Raw genomic sequence first — 26,437 nt, forward strand, 5'->3', positions numbered from 1 at the left:
GTCACGGCGCCGCCCGACAAGGCGACACCGCGGCCGGCTGTCGGCTCACCTGGGCGGCCGCCTCCCGCGGACCGGCTCCCCCCGGGGCGCCCGCGGCTGCGGGCGGTTCTCGGGACGCGGCTCGGCGGGCGCGCAGCGGGCGGAGCGCACGGCGCGCGGGGAGCCCAGCTCCGGGCCGGGCCGCGGCCGCGCGCAGAGGACGCCTCGACTCAGGGCCGGCGCGGCGGGGCCGGGGGCCTGGGCGCGCGGCCGCCCCCAGCCCGCCGTTACCTGGCGGCGCCCCTCCTCCCCCAACGGGGCTGTCCACGCCCCAACGACTTCCCGTCCGTGCGCTCCCCTCGCCTTTCTCGGCTGTTGTCCTCGTCCCCCGCCCTCCGCCGTTTGCGGCGACTTCCCAGGGGGTCCACTGGGCGACAGTACTCAAGACTCCAGCACACAGAAAAGTCTAGAAGACATTTTAGGATGGCACCAAGGACCGCGTCGTCGAGGTAGATGCCGCCAAGTGGATGTGTTTGCCTTTCTTTGGCCCTATTGTTTGGAGTTGCCAGTGGAGCCCCCGCCGTGGCTATCTTCCTGGGAGGCAGGCCGCGAGCCCGGGGCGCGGGCAGCCCGCTCCGCCCGCAGAGCCCGCCAGCTCCCGCGGCCCGCCTTCCAGAACGCCGGCGCCGGGCGGGCTTTCTCCGCCCGACTGAGGCCTCGGGGCGGGGTTCCAGGAGCCACGGCGACACGCCGGGCCGCCGCCGCGGAAGCAGGAAGCGGCGAGGACGCTGGGCCCGGGCTCGGAGGACAGGTGAAGTGGTGCGGGCCGGCTCGCCGCCCGGCGTTGTTGCCTTTCCCATCTACCTTGCGTTGTGCTGAGCGCCCAGGGCAAGGAGGATTTTGCATGTATCCTTGTGACCGTGTTGTAATATTTATGTTTCTATGTTAATTGCTGTTTTTTTGTCACTGCAAACTGGCACCTCCTTGCCCTTTTAGGATTGCAAGTGAACCTACTGAAAAACAATATTCTGGGAATTAGTTATTTGCTGGAAAATCACTATTACTTAAGGACCGCGTATTAAATCCTAGGGGCCTCACACTTCCTAGTTTACTGATGTAGATTGAAAAAAAAAATCTGTCTTATTTTAAAATTCCATTTAAGATGGAAAATTTAACATGCAAATAGCCACTGATGACATTGTGGTAATATATTTAAGATAATAAACAGGAGTAAAAAACTCCAAGTCAGTGCATATTAAACATTTTTTTCATGCTATTTTTGGAGGGAGGGAATTTAGATATTTAATGACAGCTTTGAAGGTAAAAATCAGTCAATGGACGAAATATTTTGCTCCCAATTATAGATTGCAGCTACTGTTCTTATGTGTTGGGCAATATAGAACAATGGTGTACATGCTTTATATATAAATATTTTATACTATAATTTAGAAAACCTATTCTTGAACAATAGCATAGTTTCAGTCCTTTTCTTCAGCTGTGTGGTTCTCAGCTTCTTTTTTTACTTTCGACATTAGTTATGTTCCTTCTCTGTGTGCCGCAGGGCGGCAGCCACTGTCCCCTCCAGGAAGTGATGCATTTTCCACTTTAATAACAGTTAACTGAGCGAAAGATTATTCAGCAACGAAACACACATTTTCTGTTCTATTTCAGGTAAAGGTGCCCTGATTTTGGGGAGCACAAGCCATCTTAGAGCCTTCGTGGCAGTCTCATCGACCAGTCGCAGTCTTTAAAAGGCGAGGCGGTGACTCAGTGATGTTCCCCTAAACCCAGGCTCCCAAGACTTCTTTCTTTAAATATAAAAGTAGTGGATTTAGATCTAAAAGGAACCCCTTATTACAGGATATCATTAGCTTGTAGGGTCCTGTGCATGCATGTGTTTGTTCCTTTTTTGAAAAATTGTAGCAAAACCTATGTAACATAAAATTTACTATTTTAACCATTCTTAAGTGTACAGTTAAGTGGCATTAAATACATTCACATTGTTCTGCAACCATCACCACTATCCGTTTCCAGAACTTTTTCCTCTTCCCAAACTGAAGCTCCATATCTGTTAAATAACAACTCTCCGTTCCTGCCTCCCCCAGCCCCAGGCGTCCACCATTCTATTTTCTGTCTCTATGAATTTGACTGTTCTAGGTCCCTCACATAAGTGGGATCATACGGTGTTTGTCGTTCTGTGTCTGGCTTATTTCACTTAGCATAATATCCTCAAGGTTCATCCATGCTATACCATGTATCAGAATTTCATTACTTTAAATTAAAAAAAAATTTTTTTTTTCCCCAAAGCCCCAGTAGATAGTTGTACGTCATAGTTGCACATCCTTCTAGTTGCTGTATGTGGGACGCGGCCTCAGCATGGCCGGAGAAGTGGTGCGTTGGTGCGCGCCCGGGATCTGAACCCGGGCCGCCAGTAGCGGAGGGCACGCACTTAACCGCCAAGCCATGGGGCCGGCCCTAAAAAAAATTTTTAACTGTGATAAAATACACATAAAATTTACCATCTTGCCAATTTTTAATAGACTATTTTTTAGAGCAATTTTAACGGAAAGTAGAGTTCCCATATAATCCCTGCCCCCACGTACCACAACCTCCCCCATTATCAACATCCTCTACCAGAGTGATATATTTGTTACACTTGATGAATCTACACTGACACATCATAATCACCCCAAAGTCCTTGGTTTACATCAAGTCCACTCTTGATGTTGTACATTTTATGAGTTTTAACAATGTATAATGACATATATCCACCATTATGGTATCATGCAGAGTATTTTCAATGCCCTAAACATCTCCTGTGCTCCACCTATTCATTCCTCCCTCCCTCCCCAGCAACCCCTGGCAACCATTGATCTTTTTACTGTCTCCATAGTTTTGCCTGTTCTAGAATGTCATATAGAGGGAATCTTACATTATGTAGCCTTTTCAGATTGGCTTTTTTCACTTAGTCATATGCATTTAAGGTTCTTCCTCGTCTTTTCATGGCTTGATAGCTCATTTCTGTTTAGCACTGAATAATATTCTGTTATCTGGATATACCACAGTTTATTTATCCATTCACCTACTGAAGTATATCTTGGTTGCTTCCAAGTTTTGGCAATTATGCATAAAGCTTCTATAAACATCTGTGTGCAGGTTTTTGCATGGACATAAGTTTTAAATTCATTTGAGTAAATACCAAGCAGCACAGTTGCTGGATCATAGAGTATGTTTAATTTTGTAAGAAACTGTCAAACTGTCTTCCAAAGTAGCTACACCATTTTGCATTCCCACCAGCAGTGAATGAGAGTTCCCAGTGCTCCACATTCTCCCCAGCATTTGGTGGTGTCAGTGTTCTGGATTTTGGCCATTCTAATAGGTGTGCAGTGGTATCTCATTGTTTTAATTTGCATTTCCCTGATGACATATGATGTGGATAGCTACACCATTTTGCATTCCCACCAGCAGTGAATGAGAGTTCCCAGTGCTCCACATTCTCCCCAGCATTTGGTGGTGTCAGTGTTCTGGATTTTGGCCATTCTAATAGGTGTGCAGTGGTATCTCATTGTTTTAATTTGCATTTCCCTGATGACATATGATGTGGAGCATCTTTTCACATGCTTATTTGCTAATATACTTCTTTAGTGAGGTGTCCATTAAGTTCTTTGGTACATTTTTAATTCTTAATTTTTTATTTTTTCCCCAGCTATATTGAGGTATAATTGACAAAATTGTCTGTTTTTAAAATGTACAACATGATGGTTTGATATAAGGGTACATCATGAAATGATTCCCATAATCAGGTTAACACATCCATCACCTCATATAGTTACCTTTATTTATTTTTTTTGTGATGAGAATGCTTAAGATTTACTCTCTTACTTTTGCCCATTTTTTAATTGGGTTGTTTGTTTTCTTACTGTGTTTTGAGTTCTTTGTGTATGTTGGATAACAGCTCTTTATTAGATGTGTCTTTTGCAGATATTTTCTCCCAGTCTGGGGCTTGTCTTCTCATTCTCTTGAACCATCTTATCCATTTTTAAGTGTACAGTTCAGTAGTGTTAAGTATATATTCACATTCTTGTGCAACCAATCTCTGGAACATTTTTTATCTTGCAGAACTGAAACTCTTTACCCATTAAACAACTCCTCATTTTTCCTTCCCTCAGCCCCTGGCAACCATCATTCTACTTTCTGTTTCTATGAATTTGACCATTCTAGGTGTCTCATATAAATGGAATCATACAGTGTTTGCCTTTTTATGACTGGCTTGTTCCCCTTAGCATAATGTCCTCAAGGTTCACTCACATTATAGCATGTGTCAGAATTTCTTTCCGTTTGGCTATTGTAAATAATGCTGCTGTGAACATGGGTGTACAAATATCTGAGTCCCTGCTTTCAGTTCTTTCAACTGTATGCCTAGAAGAGAAGTTGCTGGATCATATGGTAATTCTATTTTTGATTTTTTGAAGAACCACTGTACTGTTTTCTACAGCAATCGCACCATTTTACATTCCCATCAGCAGTGCACAAGGGTTCCAGTTTCTCCATATCCTAGCCAATTCTTGTTATTGGCTTTCTTTCTTCTTCTTCTCTTTTTTTAAATGATAACCATCCTCTCTCTCCTCTTCCCCTTTTGTTATTTTTTTGAGTGACTTGCCTGAGATCACACACTGGGAAATAACACAACTGGGATATAAACTTCCCCAGCTGCCAGGATCACACCAGCCCCTGGGATTCGGGGAGAACCCAGGAGCTCCTCCGAGTTTCTGTGCTCTAGAAGAAAGCTGTTTTCTCCATAGAGGCTCAGGGAAGGTTGTCATTACTTCCCTCTCTCCAGAGAGCTACCCAAGCTTCTCCTTTGTGAGAGTCCCACATGGTGGCTGGTGAGAGTATGTGTTTTGTGCACCTGTTTGCTAATCTTTAAATTCCTGCCTGGCCCTTTGCTCAAAGGAAACAGGAACAGCTTCTAGATCTTTTCTTCCTGTTTCTGTGACTATAGCCTGTTAAGCATTTAAAGACAGATAAAGGACCAAAAGAGCGATAAATATGTATGTTTGTAATTCTAAAATGTTTGGGAAAATAAGACTAAATGTAAGCCATTAACGCTACAGACATTTATTAAGCACCTACTGTTTGCAGGCACCATGTTGGGCATGAGAGGAGGGAGGATGTGAAGATAGACAAGGCAGGGTCCCTGTTGTAGGGAGCATAAAGCCTAGCACAGGAAGAAATACATTTTTTATCATGACCAGTACACATAGATACATGTACACAAAAATGGAAACGAAAGTTTTGTGAAATAAACTTGACTATGCCTTGCCTTTACTATGTGTGGTACCGGCTAATGTTTTCTATTCTGTTTTATTCTGTTTTTTAAATTCTGGTCTTAAACCACCAAACCGATTTCACAGACCAGTGATGGGTCTCTTCTAGCTTTTTTTTTAAATTTTTTTGTAAGGAAGATTAGCCCTGAGCTAACATCTGATACCAGTCCTCCTCTTTTTGCCGAGGAAGATTGGCCCTGGGCTAACATCCGTGCCCACCTTCCTCTACTTTATATGGGACGCTGCCACAGCATGGCTTGACAAGCGGTGCATAGGTGCACGCCCTAGGGATCTGAACCTGCGAAACCCCGGCTGCCGAGGCGGAGCGCGTTCGCGCACCTAACCGCTGCGCCACCGGGCTGGCCCCTCTTCTAGCTTTTTGAAAAATTCTGGGATATTAGATGTTGTGGAGCTTTTTTTTTTTTTTTCTAAGAGTATCATCTATGATGTTAGGAATAAGAATTGTGTATATAGTAGAAATCGAAACACCAGAGATTCAGCACTTTAGTTCTTACCAGCATTTTTCAGGGCCTTTAATACCAAATCCAGCTCCCTTCCAGACAAGTTAGGAGAGTCCTGAGAGGCACACGTCTGCCTTTTGATCCTAGGCCAGACTAAACTATGTTGGGAGGCACATAGAGTTTTTCTGCCGAGTTATCATTTGATGAGTTTAATAAAGTTGACAAATTGAACTTGAGGAGTGAAAACAATAATATGTTAGTAATTTTGCTTTTTGAACCCAAACCCACTAATGCAAAGGAAAGCTTCTAACATGGACAGAATTATTCATCACTTAATCACAAGAAGGCAACACACAGACTATAGTCTTTATCCAAACGTCGTAGTTTTACAGTCTAGCGATACAAGATGGATAAGCATATATATATATTTTTTTTTGTGAGGAAGATCGGCCCTGAGTTAACATCTGCCAATCCTCCTCTTCTTTTTTTTGCTGAGGAAGACTGGCCCTGGGCTAATGTGCATGCCCGTCTTACTCCACTTTATATGGGACGCCTGGGCTAATGTGCATGCCCGTCTTCCTCCACTTTATATGGGACGCCGCCACAGCATGGCCTGACAAGTGGTGCATCGGTGCGCGCCCGGGATCTGAACCAGCGAACCCCGGGCCGCCGCAGCGGAGCGCACACACTTAACCGCTTGTGCCACCGGGCCGGCCCGATAGATAAGCATATTTTTTTCCGTGTATTTATTCAGTAGGCAGGAAGAAATGGTTGCATTCGGGCCTGAGTGTAGTACCGCACATGCTCTGATGAAAGACCAGACTTCTTTTCGTTTTGTCTAGGAAAGAACACGTTATCTCTCCTTTAGCCTGTAAGAGCCTGGACGTGGGGAGATAGTAGCATTTATTTATTCACGCTGTGTGGCTGTGGAGATTTGCAATCACTGGCTTATTTATTATGGTCGAGATAAAATTGAAGGTTCAGTTTTGGTGAGGAAAGCGTATGGCGACTTCAGATATGAAGCATTGGAAAGTGCAACTCAGGAAGTGAGTGGAGAGAGCAGGATCAGCCCCAGGTGACTGATTCTCTGGTGGTCCTCCTCCCTTGTCTGATTATGGCTATTTGAATTCAGTGTCATTGCCCTGAGCCTGTTGGAATTCATCAGACTGTAAGATTTTCTCTCTAGTCTAATCCTCACATACCTGCCTCATAGAAGGATTTACTTTTTTAAAAAAAGCACCTTCGTGAACATTATTTCTGTTGATCTCCACGACATCAGTGGAGGTAGGTTCTGTGATCCCCATTATGAGGCTCAGAAAGGGTAATTGGCCTGCCCAAGGTCACAGAGCAGAGCTGTGGGTTGGGTTCTTTTTAATTCAGTGTAGCTGCTCTCTCTGGTTGGGTGTTCATAACATAGGATAAAATACTGGAAGAGGAACAAGCATCTGCTAATTACCCATAGAGCTTTTAGGTTTCCTTTTTCCTGCCAAGAAGGGCAGGCTCAGTTTGCGCATGTCTGCATTGGTGGTGGGAATGTCTCCGTGGCTCCCAATTGCTGGTGGTCAGCAAGTTTCCCTTCAGCTTTCAGAAAAGAGGAAGCAGTTCTGCCCCTGAGGTTGGCTTGAGGCTTGGTGCAAGAAGTGAGCAGAGGGAGAAGGTCCCTGTATACTCATCTGGTAGGACTGACATCTCATTACTTCATGTGTGGTTTTGAATGGTGCCTGGCATGGTGGCCTTGCTGTGCCATTTCTAGGGAGAGAATGGATCACTTCCCCAACCCCCGTCAGCCCTGAAAATTACTCTGTGTTCATTTCAGAAAGTAAAAGGAGTGTACTTTGGCCATAACATTGAAGAAAATATTGGACATACTAATTTGATGAGTAATACAAAGAGTTTTGGATAGAGGAAAAAAAGTAGTTTTCCAAGATTTGAGCAAAAAGAATTCAGTGCAAGGATTTGGCGTCAGAAGTAGTCAAAGAGGATTTTCACTGATGAGGAGTTCTCTTTTTTAAAGATGATCACGTTATACCAGAGAGCTGATTCACGTGGTCTTAGGGTTTGCTCAAGAAAATATGTGACAGCACCAGCTAGCTTCCCTGCTCTCCCGCTTTCTCTTTCCCTCCTTCCCTCCCTTCCTCCCTCCCGCTGTCCCTCCTTCTTCACCTTTCCTCGCTTCCTTCCTCCCTCCTTCCTTCTTTCTTAGCAACTCCTCTAGTCAAATGGCTCTGTGGAGAATATTTTTTATTTCTTTGTAGAAAAAAGAACAGAGATGTTTGAGGGAAGGGCAGGGCTCCCTAACCTTTGGTTTGTTTGCTCTGCCCTCCTTATCTGAGCTGACTAATTAGTCCTGCCTCCACAGCAGTCAGCCTGGAGGCAGAGGCCATGTTAAGGGGGCTCAGTGGGATCAAAGGTACATGGGAGTCAGGTCAGGGAGAGCTCCTGTTGCCTGTGAGTGCAGACCCATGGCTTGTCTCTGTGTGTCATCCATCCTGCTCTTTTTTGGTACAGAGAAGCTGGAGGACTGTAGTTTTGTGTCCTTCCGACCCCTGGACCCCACCCTGGGCTGCACTTAACCAGGGCACGTCCGCCTTCCTTGTTTCCAGGCCGCTCGTCTCTCCTTGCTGTGTTCCAAGGTCTTAATCATCACTAATGAAACAAGGTTCTCTGTGATTCAAAGACGTGGAGAGCAATTATCAAGTTGTCATTCTGGTTTTCCTCTTGGGAAACTTGGAACGTGTAAGGAGCAAAGGTTTGCATACTAGAAGAACCCTACATCCAACCGTAGAAGGTTGGGGTTCCTTCCCTCTCAACTAGTCCTCTATGGTCTGAGGAAATATTAAGGTTTTAGGAGGTTTCTACAGCTGTTTTGGCCTTAGCTTTTAGGAGTTTGGGAGATTCTAGGCCTTTTGAAAGAAAATGAGATAGTAAGATAAATGGTTGCTTTTGATAATTGAATCAAAGGAAATTAGATGGTCTTAAGGAATATATTCATTATTCCTGAGAGTCTCTTTCTTTTCTCTCTTTTATGAGTCTCAGCCAAGTAGAAAATCCATACCCTTAGCCACACTGGTGAATGGTTGCTAACAGCATTTGTACAATTATTCTAAAGTTTGATTGCAGACTGATGGTTGACAGCAAAAAAGCGCTGTTATTTTTTCCTCATCTGCATCAGATTTAGCACTAGCCTTATAGAGTGGAGTTATGCAGAGGGTGACTATACATTCTGAGTTGCCTTGAACAGTCCTGGTTTACACTATTGCCCTGTTTTTATTATCATTAGTGCCACTTTTCACTCTCCAAGGTGTCCCCGGTTGAGAGATAAAGTATATGGTGATTCTAGTTATGTGGCATGTGTGGTTCAACCTTAGAGAAAACAGAGGTGGTGAGGAAGTTCTAAGTAAAGAGGATTAGGTATGACACTTGATCACTGATGGTCCAGACCCAGTTGATAAAGATACTGTGGATTTTCTGAGTCTAATTCCAGTGAGAGCAGTGGATCCCAGATTACATGCAAGGCTGCTTTTGACCTCTCTATCTGAAAGGACATACAGTCATCCCTCAGTATCTGCAGGGATTGGTTCCAGGACCCCCCACAGATACCAAAATCCGTGGATGCTGAAATCCCTTATATAAAATGGCATGGAATTTGCATATAACTTCTGCACATCCTCCTGTATACTTTAAATACTAGATTACTTATAATGCCTATTACAATGCAAATGCTATGTAAATAGTTATACTGTATCGTTTAGGGAGTAATGACAAGAAAAAAATGTCTATACGTGTTCAGTACAGACACAACCATTGTAGGCCTTTCCATTCAGGCTTGGTTGAATCCGTGGATGCGAAACCTGCGAATATAGAGGGCCGGCTGTATTTAAAATCTAGCACTTGTGTACTGTTCCCTCTTTAATCAATAACTTAATAATGCCATTCCAGTGCAGACAGAAGAAGGACGAAGACTTGAAGCACAAAGCCGTTCATTTCACTCCTTTCGTATGATTTCATCTTCTTCTGAAAAGCCACGAACGAAAATGAGGACTTAAGCACAGCATAACAATTGCCAGCGCCGTATTTGAATAATCATGGAGAGGTTTCCTCATTTATCACTTTCTGAAGGTATTTCCAATTCTGGGGTTATGTTTTAAACTTTTGATAATGGCTCAAAATACATGTTAACCCCTATTTATTTTTTTTTAGGTAAGGTTTTCAAAATTTTCTATATCTTTATGGTTGCTTATTATAGACCACCACTGAGAAGTAAGCTAGGGATTTTATGTGCAAATGTGAATAGTTCTGAAGACTGAATTTCACAGAGATTTTTTTAGCTCCCATAGAAACGAAAGTGTTCTTGACTCCTTGCCTATCAACCATATGAAGTTTTCTAGATTCATCTTAGAAAATCATCTCCTCAGAGAAGGATTTTCTTTATTCGTTGGCTCAGTTAGCTAGGGTCAGGGTCTCCCAGAGCCCCCACCCCCTGCAGGACTTCTGACGCTTCTCCCTTATCTGAGTTCAGTAGCCTCCAGGTCATCACTCATTCTAAGATTCTCATCTTGAGCATTAATTGAGGAACCTTAAGTAGAAGGCCACCTCTTATGGCCTATCTCAGGCCATCCCTTTACCAACATTTGTCTTCAGATGTGTCAAAAATAGATGCTTTCTTTATAGGATGCAAAGTTCATCTTGGATTCAGATGAATCCATAAACGTTTTAAAGCTTCCCATAGAGAAACCACTGCACATTAATGTCATAAAAGAAGGCCATCCGGAGTTTTAAGGCTAATTTGCAGGTGAAAACCCATTTTTGTGAAAACATATATAATCTGACTGCAGTGTTCACAGACAGTGGCTCTGTCAGACCCTGGCCTCTGAGCCTGGTGTGGAATGCATTGCTGGGGTCTGTGAAGTGCATTATCCATGAATATTCACTTCTTTTGTGGAAAAGAGTATAGAAAAATGATGAATTCACACCAAAGGCAACACATTACAGGGGGCTTATGACCTGTTGATTTTTAAGGTGCTGGAGGGGTGGTGGTGAATCCTTTGGGGAGTCAGATTATACTTACATCCTATTTGTGTACTTTTCCTGTTATGTCTCCTACCTTAACAAACATCCTTCCGATAGATTCCTGTCTGATAATTTCCAAAGTGGTAATAAAGCTTTATCATCTTAGTGGGAAGATCATTCTAATAGCACAATTCTGGCTTATAGAGACCTCCTAGGAAACCGGTTATTTTCCTTATCAGTAATCTGACATATTATCATTGTAAAAGTACAGGACAATTTGTTTATTTGGGAATGTAGATCGGAGTCTTAACTCATGAGCTCTTTGTAGAGGGAGCTGGTGGTAGTGGCATTATTAAGGTACATAATCCAATTCTTTCCCTTTTCCCTGTAGGTACATGGCTAAGACCTGGACACCGTCTGCACCTTACCCAGGATTCTACAGTTTTCTCTTGGTGAATCCTTGATGGATTTGACTCTTGGTTGCTGGCAACTTTTGGGCAGGAGAAATGGCTACAATCAGACTGGGGTTTGGAAGGCAGAATTTTTGTCTGTTAAAGAGGAGGAGTTTCTTGCTGTTGAAACTCACAGCTGTTGTCTTTGCCGTGCTTCTATTTTGTGAATTTTTAATCTATTACTTAGTGATCTTTCAGTGTCATTGGCCTGAGGTGAAAACTCCAGCCTATGGTGGTGAAAAAGAGAATCCTGAACCTGTGCTGAAAGCCATATTTTTGGCTGATACCCACTTGCTTGGGGAAGTAAGAGGCCACTGGCTAGACAAATTACGAAGGTAGGAGCCCACATCAGGAATCTTTCTGAAATTCTACAGGCAAAAAAGTATAGCCCTCTCTCCGTAGGTCAGGCTTAATGGCTTCCGGGTACTTATTAGTTATTTTCCTCTTAAAGGAGGACTTGTGGGGCATTTGACTTTTCCTTGAACTTACTATTTACTGAGCATCTGTTATATACAAGGACCCTGAATTTGGGAGACAGGTCTGGGTTTGAGAGTTGTGACTTTGGACGAGTTACTAGAGCCCCTCAGAACCTGTCTCTGCCTCCTTGTTTGTAAATGGGCTAGTATGAAAAATTTCACAGGCTGTGTGAAGAAAATGCCCACAGCAACGCCCGCATGTGGGCGTGGTCAGCAAAGGTAAGGTTTACCGGCACTGAGGGAGAGGAAGAAATAGAGCTGGATTGGTGGTCCCCTCCTACAGTCACTGGTGTGTAATTGTTTTTGCCTGCTCTGTAATTGTCACTGGTGTGTAATTGGTTTTTGCCTGCTCTGGGCAGCAAGAGGAGCTGATTCGTGGCTGTCTCCCTGGGGAGGGGATCAGGTCTTGTCTCTCCAGCTTAGACCTGCCCAGCATAGTCTGTCTGTTTTCCCACCAGAAGGCTTTTTAAAGAATTATTCTTAATTGTGGTAAAATACACATAACATAAAAGTTACCATCTGAAGTATTTTTTTTTTTTTGGTGAGGAAGATCAGCCCTGAGCTAACATCCATGCCAATCCTTCTCTTTTTGCTGAAGAACATTGGCCCTGGGCTAATGTCTGTGCCCATCTTCCTCTACTTTATATGGGACGCCTGCCAGAGCATGGCCTGATAAGCGATGCGTAGGTCTGTGCCCGGGATCTGAACATGCAAACTCCTGGGTCACCAAAGTGGAGCTCACGAACCCAACCACTATGCCATGGGGCCAGCCCCAGCATTTTTAAGTGTACATTTCAGTGGCATGAAGTACATTCACATTGTGGTGCAACCATCACCACCATCCCAACTGAACTTTTTCATCATCTCAAACTGAAACTCTGTCCTCATTAAACACCAACTCCCCATTTCCCCTCCCCCCCAACCCCTGGCCACCACTCTTCTACTTTCTGTCTCTATGAGTGTGACTACTCTGAGTACCTCATATAAGTGGAATCATACAGTATTTGTCCTTTTGTGTCTAGCCTATTTCAATTGGCATTATAGCGTACAGGTTCATCCCTGTTGTGGTATGTATTAGAATTTCCTTCCTTGTTAATGCTGAATAATACTCGTACAGACCGCATTTTGTTTATCCATTCACCAGTCGATGGACATTTGGTTTGCTTCCACCTTCTGGCCGTTGTGAATAATGCCCACCAAAAGGTGATTGACGGAGGCTTTCAACCACTGATCAGCAGAGCCTCCTTCTTGCCCCTGGTGACCCAGCACCCTGACCCCTTTTCCTTACCATTGCTTCATTTGCACCTCTGAACAGGTCTTTATTCTTGCGAGTGGGAATATCCTTGGAGTGCTATGGATATGGATGAACCTTATGTCAGGTGGGAGGGTGAGATTTGTAATGCCCCAGGGGTGGATGAAGAAGGCAAGACAAAAGAAGGAAAGATGGAGGGGCTGCTATATGTTTTTACTCAGAGTTTTAAACCAAAAGAGGTGTGAGCTAGAGAAGGGCCAGGGTGAAACTTGAGTTCCTTTGGCTTTGTTTGGGTCTTACAAAGTGAGCTTTATTTATGACCAGTCCCCCAAGAAATCTTCCCTGCTCTCTTGCTGCTGCTGTTTCTAGATGCTTTCTTCTGCCGTGTGAATAACATTAAAAAAGAAAAACTGAGAAATGTATTTTGAGAGGTATCTCGAGTTAAGATGTGTACATACAGTGGTTTATATGGGGCCTGAAAAGTTTTCTCTGGCCAAAAATTGGCTTCCCCTAATTATATGCTCCAGGATGTAACATTCCCCTTTGGTAGGGGAAAAGCAGCTGGGAGGATGCCTTAAAAAGGAGGAAGGATTGGCATCCTTAGGAAAATGACATAGGTTTTAGTTGGTTAGAGAGAAGAAAGGGACGGTTGAGAAAACATTGACATTTTTGAATACCTACTGTGTGCTGGGCACTTTACAAATGCTATCTCATTTAATCCCATAACTATCTTGCGAAAGTAGGTTTTATTATCTCCATTTGCTGATAAAGAAACTGGGATTCAGAGAAAGCAGGCAACATTCTCAAGGCCACACCACTGGTTGGTGAATGGAGCTGGGATGTTAAGCCACTGCCTCTCAGGTTCCAGATCCCAGTCTCTTTGTTTGCTTGTCTTATCTATGGGATGATTACTTGTATGTCTAAAGTGTGCAGGATGTACAGTTTTAATATTGGCTAGTCTGTTTCTGTCATTGATTCCCCCCAACTCTGAAGGCAGGAAGGAAGTTGAGGTCCCTTCAAGAAGTGAAACTTAAGCCAGATGCTATCATCTCCTCGATGTCGTCAAAATCAGTCTACATTGGGCATCTTTGGAAGCTGCATTAAGCTCTCTCAGATCCCCGGGGCTCTCATGACTGAGTGATGGTTTTGGGGTGCAGTGTGGGGCCTGATCTGTGGGTACCACATAGGGGAAGCCAGTCTTTGAGATGTGTGGGAGGGGCAGCCCTATTCTCCTTTGGTGCCTTTGTTCCCTACATCAGATATGGACTCTGGCGCTTCCAAGCAGAGGATGGGAATGTAAGGGTGGAGCCATGGAAGGAGAATGGGATCATTTAGTTCACTTTTTAAATGGCCCATAAGACAGCAGTAAGCTCCACGCAAAAAACAGACTGATGCCTTACTTTTTCCTGTTGACCTCAAGAGAATGGCAAATGGAGAGAGCCTTCCAGACAGCTCTGTGGTTGTTGCAGCCAGAAGTCATCTTCATTCTGGGGGACATCTTTGATGAAGGGAAGTGGAGCTCCTCCCAGGTAGGACCCTGCGATCCAGGCACCCTAATCCTGCTTTGAGGGTCCAGCATAGACAGCCCAGAGAATCCATGAATCAATATCAGCCAGGGTTGGAAGTTTTGCTTAGTACCAATATTACAAATGTATAGTCTGTCTTGAAGATTATTAGGATCCGTGTCTAACACCAATCTTGAGTTAGAATAGCTAATCTTATATTTGTCTGTGTAGGAAATATGTAGATTGGCCAGACATCACTTTGTTGGAATGCATATTTCCAGGAACCTCTTGGGAAAGGGAGAAATAGGCAAGGTGGAAGCTATTTCATTGGTCACCAAAGTTACAGAATACATACTGAAATGTAATTTGACTTTACACACCCATTGAGCCATTATATTATGAGAATTGTGCTACAAAAGGTACTTGCTACTTTCCTCTTATTTTCTTTCTCCTGAGGGAGAGGTCTAGAAGGAGCCATGGAAGCTTGGTGTAAGGTTCCTCTACCTTCAGGGATCGCTGAGACCTCTGGCTCGGAATTGAGGTGGTGGAAGCCTTTCCACAAACCAAAGATACAGGCTGTTCTGACTTTAGCTGTCAGAATGCTTTGCTTATTACATTCCTGAAACTAATGAGAAAAAAAAAAAAAAAAAAGTTGTTCTTGCTACTTAGTTAAAAGTGTTCAGTCACTAATGGTTTTTGGAAGACATTAAAAAAAAAAAATTCATTGGTGTTTCCCAGGAAAATCCAAAAGCTGTACAAAGAAACTCTTGGTCTAAATATGATAGAAACCCACTGTTTATAGGGTTGCAATGTTTGTTGTAATCTAGTCCATAATTAAATTGAGATAATGGAAATGCTATATGTAAAAAGCAACTTGTTATAAAATGAGGTTAGATATACACGTTGCTTTTGCAAATTAACGGCAACACTTTGTTTTTTATGGTTTTCTAGTTTTATGTTATTCTGATTTTATGTTATTCTGACTTTAATATTTGTTAAAGTGAAGTCTTTGTAAATGTATTGAAGGACTCTCTATCCAGCATATTTCCCAGGTTGGGTCATATTTAAAACTTTTAGGTTGATTACTATTTAACTAGGGTATTGTCTTCCCTAGAGTGTTTGTCCAATTATGTTTTTGGCTTAATAAAAATAAGAACTATGTGAACATAATTCTCAAGCTTTAATATCAGAATAATCTTGACATATTTGTTGAATTTTGTCTTTCTTTCCCCCACATCTCATCAGTTCTCATTCCCATATTTGTAGCCACAGGGAAATGCTAATGCTGAGAGGTGTGCTCATCCTTGCCTTGGGCGAGACACGTGAATTTACCTGACATTTCCTAAGAGCCTGTTCTTATAACATGTCCAGATTGGAAGTGATTCTCAACCTGGGATCCATGAATGGTCTTCAGGGGATTTTGAAATAATAGGTGTATGTGCCAAATATTTTGAGGGTACCAGTGAATGTTTTTGTTTTTGTTTTTTTTGTGAGGAGATCAGCCCTGTGCTAACATCCGCCAATCCTCCTCTTTTTTTGCTGAGGAAGACGGCCCTGGGCTAACATCTGTGCCCATCTTCCTCCACTTTATATGGGACGCCGCCACAGCATGGCTTGCCAAGCAGTGCGTCGGTGCGCGCCCGGGATCCGAACCAGCGAACCCCGGGCCGCCGCAGCGGAGCGCGCGCACCTAACCGCTTGCGCCACCGGGCCGGCCCCACCAGTGAATGTTTTAAGATGGGGGATAATATTTAATCAAAATTTATCATCAAATTAAAAAATTAGAATGTTAAGTTAGTCTTGGAAAAAGAAGTATGACATAGAATTAGAAATTCTAAGTTCTACGTTAACTTTATGAACATCTGATTTGGACAGGGGAATTAACTTTTCACTGTCAAAATAAGGAGCATGATTTTTAGCCACAGGGAAGAGAAGGTTCTGGGTCTCAGGCAGTGGCCCTTCTCTCACAGGCCTGGGCAGACGATGTTGAGCGGTTTCAGAAAATGTTCAGACACCCACGTCATGTGCAGCTGAAGGTGGTTGCTGGCAACCATGACATTGGCTTCCACTACCAGTAAGTAGTTCACTAAAGCATTGCACCATCAGAACTTTGGTAACTGTCATTTTAAACCTACAATTCAGGTGAAAGCCTTATTTGTGCTGTATGGAGGAAATTTGTATTCCTTGAAAGATGTAAGCTCTGGGATGTAAGCTCCAGGAGAGCAAGGATTACTGTCTTGGCCCATCTACACCCTCAACAAATCTCTGTTTAATGAATGATTTGTATGTGCCCTTGGGTGGTTCTAACTTGAAACTTACATTTAATGGCCAATTATTTTCTTTGGAAATCAGAAAACAAGATAATTTAGACTTTAATAGCTAATATTTATATAGTGCTTATGATGTGCCAGCCTGTTTTAAGTACTTTACGTCTATATATTAACTCATTTAATTTTTACCACGACCCGATTGTAGCAGTGGGGAAACTGAGGCCCCAGGGACTAAGTCACTTGCCCCAGGCCACACGGTCAGTCCGTAGTGGAGCTGAGAGTTGCACCTTGATAGCCTGGGGCCAGCTAGGGCTCTGAATTAACGATGCTAGGCTGGCCCTCGAATCCTGAAAGTCATTTTCCGTGTTCATGATAACTCTCAAGAGGTTCTAAAATGGCTTGTTCTGAAAAATGTTTCTCTTTACCATTGAATGTAGGATGAACATGTACAAAATAAAACGATTTGAGAAAGTTTTCAACCCTGAAAGGCTGTTTTCTTGGAAAGGAATTAAGTGAGTATTATTTGTGAATTCTTATGAAGACCTTTAATCCTTGGAAACTTAATTTTTCCCAGGTGACTGCCCCACTGGGTCAGACTCGTGCTCTGTCTGGCTTGGTTTACAGTTTCTGAGGAAGGACCCTCAGGCTGTCCTCGCTGACGGTCTCCATCGGAGTCACTACTCTAGTTTTCCTTAACAGCCCACAGGGAATCTTCCCAGCCACGGAGGGAGTTTTGTTCTTTCTGTTTGCACTGTCTTTAGGTGATATAAATTTCATCAGCGCATTTTGTAAAGGAGTATTTTTTATTTGTTCAAAGTTTACTGATTTCCCTTTATAAAGGATGTTCCTGTGGTTATGGTGTCCTAGGATTTGGTGGCAAGTGTGTTCACTGTGCTCTGAGCTGTGTGCCCACCCCCGACTTCCATCAGCCTTGATTTTTAGATCAAAGCATCCTAACCCTTTAGTCTCACCATCAGCACTGGTTCCCCCTCTGTGTGGCCACGTTCATATCTGTCTCTGGACTCTCTCTGGTCCGTGTGCATGTTTATAGCATAGTGGACAAGACCACACACATTATTCTAGTTGCAGACCTAGTGGAGAGAGAAAAGGAGGGAGAGGAGGTTTTCTCCTATTTTGATCACATCCTTCCAGCGGGTGTCTGGTACTCCATTGACTTTTGCCGTAGCAGCTCACTGGGCCCATCAAACGAGACAACCTTTGTGAAGCTCCCAGAGCCCAGAATGCAGTGGGCTCTCCACAGATGCTCCCTCTGCCTGTAGGGCATGTCTCTAGTAGCTTCCTTCCTAAGTCATATGGAGACTTGACACAGTTTGAGATATTTCTCCCTAGGCAGAGAGTTCAAGAAACTTTAAACACATTTATCATATTTCAGATCATTTGATTGTTCAGCTCCTCATCTCTAAATTCTTAAAATTTCAACCAGTATTTACCCAATAGGTACCTTCTTCATGCCCAGTTGATATGTGTGTAGGAAAAAAAGCATATTTATGGGAGTCTATAAAATATAATTAAGGTAAAGTGACTGCGAAGGATAAACATACCTGACTTTGTTATTATGCTAGTTTGGGATTATCCATACCAGTTAGCTCTAACCAGCGGCTCCCCCCCAACACCACCCCCATCGTGTTTGCTGAGTGGGTGGAGGTCACTGAATGTTGGCCGTGGCTCACTTTACGTGGTGATAACAGTATCTAACACTTACTGAGTCCTTTCTAGTGGCAGTTCTATGGTGTTGTACTGTTTCATTTATCCTCACAACAAGCTGATGGCATGAGTGTACCATTACACCCCCATTTTACAGATGAGGCACAGATACACTAAGTAACTTGCCCAAGGACACATACTTAGATGTTGAGTAGTGGTAGTCTGACCTCAGAGCTTCTGTAATCTGGGATTTCTCACAACTCAGGGTTAAAAATCCTTTTACCATATCCTGGACTCCACTCCGAGTAATGCTATTTTGTTTTCTTAATATCAACTCGTACCTAAAAACACAGAATAGTTGAGTTGAGATTTAAAGCCATTCTGGGGCATGTTTCTTCCCACTGTGGGTACTTGGCTTTTGTTTCGCGGGGACAGTATTGCGAGGAGACGGTGGGGAGCCCAGTGGCCCTGACTTTCTCGCTCCCGTCTGCTTCAGCTTCGTGCTGGTCAACAGCGTCGCACTGGAAGGGGACGGCTGCAACATCTGCTCTGAAGCAGAGGCTGAGCTCATCGCGATTTCTCACCAACTGAATTGCTCCCGAGAGGTAGGAGATCCTCTCAACGGCACAGGTGCCCGGTCTGGCGTCTTCTAAGGCACAGCCAGTCGGTGCTCTTTGTGCTTTGTCAATCTCTCAGATCCCTCTTCCCTTCCTACCATTCAGTGAGGGCTGGGTTCCCTGTTAACTGATTTCTGACCAGCAGGAGCATCGCTCCACCGGGTGTGGAGATGGGCCCCCGCTGCCAGCATCCGCCCCAGTCCTTCTGCAGGTGAGCGGGGGAGAAAGTGGCCCCGTGTATTTGGCAGAGCCACCCAGAATCTCATGAAGTCACATCTGACTCCTCTCTAAACCCTGGACAGCATTTTCCACTTTACCGGAGGAGCGACGCTAACTGTTCTGGGGAGGACGCGGCACCTCCGGATGAAAGGGGCATCCCCTTTAAGGAGAGATACGATGTGCTTTCTCGGGAGGCTTCGCAAAAGGTTTGCTCCTGTCCCGATGCTGACCGGAAGACAGATGACTTTCACAGTTACTGACCCGAGGACGGGGCCAGGGTGTTGGCAATATCTCAGATTTTCATTTCATCATTTGTTCCTTTTTTCCCCCTCAGTAAATCCACTTCTATTTCCTAATATCAAGTTAATAATATTCTCAGCTATTCTTTATTCAAAGTTTTTCCACTAACCTAAATGTATTTGGAAATGTGAATGGGACTTAGAGTTAAATTTTTAGGGACTTAGTTAAGATGTGCTTTCTTAAATATATATTTATATAATATATAATGTAATAAATCATATTTATGTAAAATAAGTTATAAATATATTTATGAGATAAATTTATAAAAATATTTATAAAAGTAAAATATAATTAAAAAATATAAAATCTGGGATAAGAAGAGTAGATTCTCCCAAAGAGCCTGAACTTAATTTTGATAGAGTCTAAACAAACCAAAGGATTTTAAGGAAAAAACAGAGCAGTCCTACCAAGTAAGGATTTCCTATTTAACGACGTAAGCGGTGGCCTGGCTCTGGGCCTTGGCAAGGCTCCATCCAAGCACTAACCACCTGTTCTGTTCCCTGGACGCGGTAGCTGCTGTGGTGGCTCCGGCCGCGCCTGGTCCTGAGCGGCCACACGCACAGCGCCTGCGAGGTGCTCCACGGGGCCGGGACCCCCGAGCTCAGCGTCCCGTCTTTCAGTTGGAGGAACAGAAACAACCCCAGTTTCATCATGGTAATGTGAATGTTTATTTTCGTCAGAAAGCTTTCATAAGTATTTAAATCAACACAGTAATCAACTATTTAATTGCTGCAATCTGTAAAAATATACAAAAGCCATAAATGAACTTCCCCCACACCACACGCACACTTAGCTGGATACACTGCCCTCTGTCTGAACACCGCTCTGGGGACAAATAGACACGGCATTATTACTGGAGGCCTGAGGGAGGACCATCTTACAGAGTTTTCTCCCTCAGGGACAGCAGCGTCCTCTGATATTCGGCTCTGTGTGTAGTTTTCTAAGGAAACAGGATCCTTTCTTCATTAGCTGTGCTCAGTCATCATGTCTTTCCAAACATGTGCACCTGCCCTGGCAGAGCAGTGCTCCAGCTCCTGCAGGTTGACTAAAGGTGTTTCACTCAGTGACCATCTCATGTTTCAGCTCCTTTCTTTTACCCATGGTTCCAGCATCCAGTTCATAATGCTTTTATGTCAGGTACTTTCACTTCATCAAAAGATAGGGAAAACTTCATGTTTTCAAATGCAAAGTAAATGAAAACATTCTCCACTGTCATTCCACATAGCAAAAATGTCTACCAAAAAAGGAAAAAGCCCACCGAGATGCCACTGGCACATGTATTTCTAGGTAACAGAGTGCCTATTTTAGCCTCAAGTGGCATGAAAAATAGCCTCGTACTCCTTGTCCCCCAATGACCATTGAACTAAATCTCTATGCCTCTGAATCTCTCTCATGTGTGCCCACTACATTTTAGAGGAACCGACTGTGCTGGGGGCTAGTTTCAACGGAGAGGTCAGCCCCACAGACCGTATCCACTCAGCACCCTTGGACTTCCCTTCTCTCGCTCATGCCTGTAGTTGGTGGGCGGTGGCTTGTGTAGGCTGCAGGTGTGCCCTCTTAGTCTCACCTGAGTAAGCCAAGAAGGCTGCCTTCCTCTGTTGTCTCTGAGTCAGACTGTTGTGCTGGAGCGGGGCGTGGAGCTCTCACTGCAGCCTAATGTTCTCGTTTCCTTTCCAGGGCAGCATCACGCCCACAGACTATGCCCTTGCCAAGTGCTACCTCCCCTTTGAGGACACGGTTCTGATCATATACTGTGGAGCAGCTGGGTTCCTTGTGGTCCTCATATTAGTTCACTTTGGGCTTCTAGGCTCACCTTGTCTTCTTGGTTGGAACCTGCTCAGAAAACCTAAGACAACATGAAGAGCAGGAGACTTTTTGCATTTAGTAATAAATATCAAAGCCAAAGAAACTGAACTTCGGGCAGTGCTTAAGTGAGATGAGACCAAGGTAGGCTGTCTTTATGCACATCATAGAAATTCTAAATCACTGATGCAAATTACTGCAGAATGAATAGTTGATTGTGCTGTTCTCATGCTGTAAAAATGGAACATGTACTCTACAACAAGTCTGTTTTCTCATTTTATCAAATATGTGTATAACCAAGATGATATCTGTACAATATGTAAAAGCTGTTGATGGCATCACTTGCATGCACTAGACAGTCTTTCCTCCCCAAGATGGGCTGCAGCCCTGGAATACACTTGGGAGTAGGTGTACACAGACATGGGTTTGCTTCTCTCCTCCTATGAAGTGGTTCTCAAATTCCTATATATTGTAAAGCTGTACACTTAAAAGTACAGATGCTACAAGCAGGAATATATTTTTGTCACAGACTTTTGTACTTCTGTGCTAAATTAATGGAATCAGATTTTTAGATATGTGTAATTTTCTCTCTAGCAGACCAAGTCGTTAAAGCTGAATTTAATGCCTATCAATGATTAAAAGAAACTTGAAAAATGGACTAAGAAGTGGCTTTTGATATTTAAAAATAAATATGTCTTTATAATTTTAAGCCAGATAAAATATATTCTTTTTGTGTTTTTTTCTGAGTCTGGCTCTTTCTTTAATCAAGCTTTTAAATAGAAAGTTTAGTTACAGGGGAGTCGTTGAGTAATAATGCACATAACAATATACAGTTTCATTTTTTGTGTATGTGTGGGGATGTCTCTCTTCAGTTTTTTTTCATGTTTTACTTTGAAACTGCAATGGAATCTGAAAATAATTTCCACTTTGTATGTCTCAGTTCAACTGAGAGTTTTATGAAACCGTTAAGGATGAGAGGAGCAGGAATTTGGTGATAATGAAATAAAATGTGTTTTTTGCATTGATTGTCTATAAAGTTGTCATCCTTTCTTTCATGGAAAAGTAGTATTTAAATGTGGATACGTTTATAAAGGATTATGAAATGCTGATTTATAGAGTAAACTTGAAAATATTAAGCAAAGACTAAAAGGAAATTAATGAAGTAACGCGAGGCTATCACTTCTCTGGAGTTGTTTTGTTGAAATAATCTTTACAGATTATTTTCGACCAAAGAAAACTACCTTCGAAGCTGAGGCTGTGGTTAGAACATGGAACGTCACTGCTACAGTGATTCTTGTGCTCTAGATTTCGGACTGTACCAGAACTCTTGAGGCTGCATTTGCAGATCTTTTAAGTTTGAGAAACAGCCATATATTTTGACTTTATTTTTCAAATAAAGGTTTTGTAATGTTTCTTCTTCAGAAGACTGATGAAGCTGCCTGCTTTGATTCTCCTAAGTCAGACACAAACGCTGACGTGCTCGTGTCTTCTTCTTGCTATTTGTTTACAGCAGAACCTGTGGTCAAGTAAGTGGTTCAAAGCTCAGACTAAGGGAATGGTTGACCTAGTCCCTAGTCAGAGAACTTGTAAAAGTCTTTCAATAGCAAAGTAATTGAGAAATTTATTGTCTGGAGAGAAAAAACATCCTTGGTTCCCTGAAAGAAGCCTGTGATGTTGGTAGAGCATTGTTTGTAAGATGTGATTAACGTGTATAGTTTATATACATTTATTTTCTTATCAAGGAGTATTTTAAAAAGTACCAACCTAAATATCCTAAATTCTACACATACCATTCATTCCCTTTTTCTGAGTAAGTGGCAGGTAATGTTGACATTTAGCTGTTCAGCACAATAAAAACACATTTCTTTTACAGGTATAGCCATAATCAAGGCACAAAGATCTACAAGGATTTTTCTTTAGTAATTATACAAAATAATATTACATTTTGTGGTCTGTACAGTATAATAAACCAACAATAAAAAGAACATATGGAAGGAGACTATTGCCGAAGCATTGTGAACGTCTAGAGAATCATTTTTAGTCAGGACACACTCTGCAGTAGTGAATGTGGTAGGTTTTCTGCCTAAATGTAAAAGGCTCAAAGTAGCTCTAATTCAGATGCCTGAGGCTGGCAGCGACTCTCAATATGACTAAAAAAGGATTTCTTTCCACTCTGTGGCCTGGAGTCTACTCTAAGGCTTAGGTCAGTGCAGATCAGACGGGGCGGCCACTTGTCCACCTGCAGCTTCTTAAAGCGAGAACCAGAAAGCGTGTGGCCCACCGCATCATACAGGAGCCTCTACAATCATGCTTGATCACTCGGAATAAAGTGCGTTCTCCGCCATCTATCAAGTTCTTGATGAATCAATAAATCACTGAATGGATGAATAAAAGAGGTCCCCACCCAGAGAGATTTCACTGCAGTGTCACCCAAGGGAGAGCGGATGGTTTGCAGTGACACAAGTTGGTGGAGGTGGGGAGGCCATGGAAGGCCGTGTTCAATGAAAACAAAAGCTACAAACCAAACCTGAGGGGAACAGAGGTAGCCAGAGGCTTGGTGGTCACACACAGAGCCAACACAGAACGGGACACAGGGCAGCTGGATGCAACTGGGAACTCACTACTTTCTACCATGACTGGGGTCTGACAGGCAGTCCTGGAATAAATGCTCTGCCTGGTGGGGTTGCTGAGAGAGGAGAGGCGGGCGGGGAGAAGGCCCGAGAAGGCGCGCCACCCGCCCCGGGGCCGCCTCACAAGAGTTCGTACTGTTTGAGGTGCATCCTCTGGATGATGTCACGGCAGTCATTGAACACCCGGCGGATGTTCTCCGTGTCCACGGCGCAGGTGAAGTGCGGGTAGCAGTAATGTTTGCCCTCCCCTGTCGCCGTGCTGATCCTCTGCAAAAAAAGAGCCGTCTGTGCTGTGGGGCCCTGGCTACCATGCCCAGGGGTACATGTGAACGCTGCCCCTACCCCGTTAATTCTTGGAGAAGAATTTAGGTAACACTTTCATTACAGACTAGAGGATTTGGAGTAGTTGTCTTGTTCGTGTGACATAGGAACACAGCCGTAGGGACTGTTTAAATCCTGAACACACTGCTGGAGAACCTTATGCCTACCTCCTGCCCACAGAAGCTTAGAGTTCAGTTGAAACAGGATGTACATTTAAAAGACAGCCAGTAGAATTCAGGGTAGAATTTTCCAGAAATGAAAGTCTAAACCAGTGCCTTCCAATGGAACTTTGTGCAATAATAGAAACGTTCTATATCTGCCCTGCCAATATGGTAGCCACTATTACTAGTTGATGCGACAGAGAAACTCAATTTTTAGTTTTAATTTTAATTAATTTAAATTTAAATATCCACATATGACTAGTGGTTCTGCATGGAGAGTGCATCAGTCATGTTGCCTCCTCCTCCACACAGAAATTCAGGTTCCAAGGGGTGTCCCTTGGCTAGCAATGGAAGGTTCATGGTGTTCTGGGAGAAAAGTGCTCTGTGGCCGAATAACTGAGAAACACTGAGTTAAATTTCATCAGTCATGATTTGTGAGGACATCTTGGTGTGACATGCACATGTGCATGATGAAGCTAGGCGAGGCAGTGTGGAGAGAGGCTGTCATAAGCTGAATTGTGTCCCTCTGAATTGGGGGACACAATTCATATGTTGAAGTCCTAACCCCCAGCACCTTGGAGTGTGACTGTATTTGGAGAGAGGGTCTTTAAAGAGGTAATTAAGTTAAAATGAGGTCATTAGGGTGGGCCCTAATCCAATAAGATGGGTGAACTCATAAGAAGAGGAGATTAGGACATGGAGACACACACAGAGGAAAGTCCATGTGAAGACACAGCGAGAAGATGGCCATCTACAAGCCAAGGAGATGCTCAGGAGAAACCAACCCTGCTGATGCCTGATCTTGGAGTTCTAGCCAAGCCCAAGCAGGCTAATGCAGAGGTCATGTGGAACTTTCCTCATAGGTGCCCCCAGGAATCCCTGGATGTCCTCTCATCCCCCCACCTTCTTGTTCTGCAAAGCATCTTGGAAAACAGTCGCTAGAGAAATGCCAGGGCCCCTGCAGGGTTGTTGTGAAAATGTTCACCAGGTTGGGAAACTCCACCTAGGGGGAGACACTTGTTTTTAGCAATGGTTGGGCTTCTCTTGAGCAATTTTTAAAAATTTTTTACTTATGGACACTGAAATGTGTAGGTTGCATATCTTTTTAGTTCTAAAGCACCCGGTGAGGCACATGGCACACACACAGTAAGTGCGTAGTCAATGAATGAAAAAAGAGGCTTTCTTCTGTAATAATCTGACGAGTTCGTCCCTGCCTGGAGCAACAAAAATTTAAGGAATGGAGTCATTACAAAGCCTGTTGCAGTTTGCAAAATTCAAATGGTTTAAATCTCTAAACACACTGTCTTGCATTAAAAAGGACAGAAATAAGCTTGTCAAGGAAAACTAGGGAGTTCCAGATCTGCCTGGCTGGGTCACCTGGCTGCTGCCCAACTCTCTGAGGCCGCTTCTAGGAAACAATGTTGCAGGTAAAGGAAATCTGAGGGGAGCTCGTAAAATACAAGGAAGATAGCCTGAAAAAATACAGGCTGCTTCTAACAGATGCTAAGAGCGTCAAGACACAGGGAGCCAATCTCACACTCACCGCCTTCTGCTTTAAAAGGTTGGGCTTCAGAGATTGCTGGGAAGATGGCAGCGTAGGAGGACTCTGAACTCATCTCCTCCCACAGACACAACAAATTTACAACTACCTATGGAACAATTACCTCTGAGAGGGAACTGGAAACTGGATAAAAAGAACAACAAGGGACAACACTGACAGGGTTGGAAGAGGCAGAAATACCCCTCTGCTGAGGGAAAAACCACATTCCAGCCATGGTGCTTCACAGCTGGGAGCAATCTTAAGGTGCAAAGCTTTTCCTGGAGGAGTGGGAGATCTGAGCGGGAGATCTATGCCACAATAAGCAGCCTTTGAATTCAGCACAACCGAGACAAGTGCCACAATGCCTGGCTTTGATGGCTATTAAAACCAACAGGGAATACCCTCAGAAAAGCTATTGAACATAAGACAAAGAAAAGCCTGCTCTTGAA

General features: G+C 43.5%; 3 protein-coding genes across 11 annotated transcripts in view; 1 reads left to right on the plus strand and 2 right to left on the minus strand.

Annotated features, from left to right (window-relative positions):
- LOC131415129 (uncharacterized) overlaps window positions 1-839 on the minus strand; it is an 18,054-nt gene extending 17,215 nt beyond the window's left edge. Inside the window, exon 1 of the mRNA XM_058556542.1 lies at window positions 271-839. Coding sequence (XP_058412525.1) covers window positions 271-839 — 569 coding nt within the window. The remainder of the gene's footprint in view (window positions 1-270) is intronic.
- On the plus strand, window positions 427-22,355 carry MPPE1 (metallophosphoesterase 1). 6 transcript variants are annotated; one of them, XM_058556790.1, is made up of 12 exons: window positions 706-790; window positions 1,651-1,741; window positions 9,707-9,886; window positions 11,169-11,564; window positions 14,378-14,486; window positions 16,433-16,536; window positions 17,170-17,244; window positions 18,894-19,002; window positions 19,157-19,225; window positions 19,317-19,439; window positions 20,047-20,187; window positions 21,211-22,355. In XM_058556790.1, the coding sequence occupies exons 4-12, from the start codon at window positions 11,284-11,286 to the stop codon at window positions 21,391-21,393; spliced, it is 1,194 nt and encodes a 397-aa protein (XP_058412773.1). In that variant the 5' UTR covers window positions 706-790; window positions 1,651-1,741; window positions 9,707-9,886; window positions 11,169-11,283; the 3' UTR covers window positions 21,394-22,355. The 6 variants fall into 6 exon arrangements, with proteins under 6 accessions (XP_058412776.1, XP_058412772.1, XP_058412777.1 ...); XM_058556793.1 differs by lacking the exons at window positions 706-790; window positions 1,651-1,741 and adding an exon at window positions 427-488; XM_058556789.1 differs by lacking the exon at window positions 1,651-1,741 and having other exon boundaries at window positions 704-790.
- A 194-nt stretch (window positions 22,356-22,549) lies between these two features.
- The window catches only part of GNAL (G protein subunit alpha L), a 142,107-nt gene continuing 138,219 nt past the window's right edge, over window positions 22,550-26,437 (minus strand). For 2 of the 4 annotated variants that reach the window (XM_058556784.1, XM_058556787.1), the window contains exons 12-13: window positions 25,352-25,451; window positions 24,078-24,233 (exon numbers count right to left, since the gene is read on the minus strand). In XM_058556784.1, coding sequence (XP_058412767.1) covers window positions 24,139-24,233; window positions 25,352-25,451 — 195 coding nt within the window. In that variant the 3' untranslated portion in view covers window positions 24,078-24,138. Of the gene's footprint in view, window positions 24,234-25,351; window positions 25,452-26,437 lie in introns of all 4 variants that reach the window. The other 2 variants (XM_058556785.1, XM_058556788.1) reach the window with 1 other exon arrangement.

The sequence above is a fragment of the Diceros bicornis genome, chromosome 16 (genome assembly GCF_020826845.1).
Source record: "Diceros bicornis minor isolate mBicDic1 chromosome 16, mDicBic1.mat.cur, whole genome shotgun sequence".
Taxonomy (NCBI): Eukaryota; Metazoa; Chordata; class Mammalia; order Perissodactyla; family Rhinocerotidae; genus Diceros; species Diceros bicornis.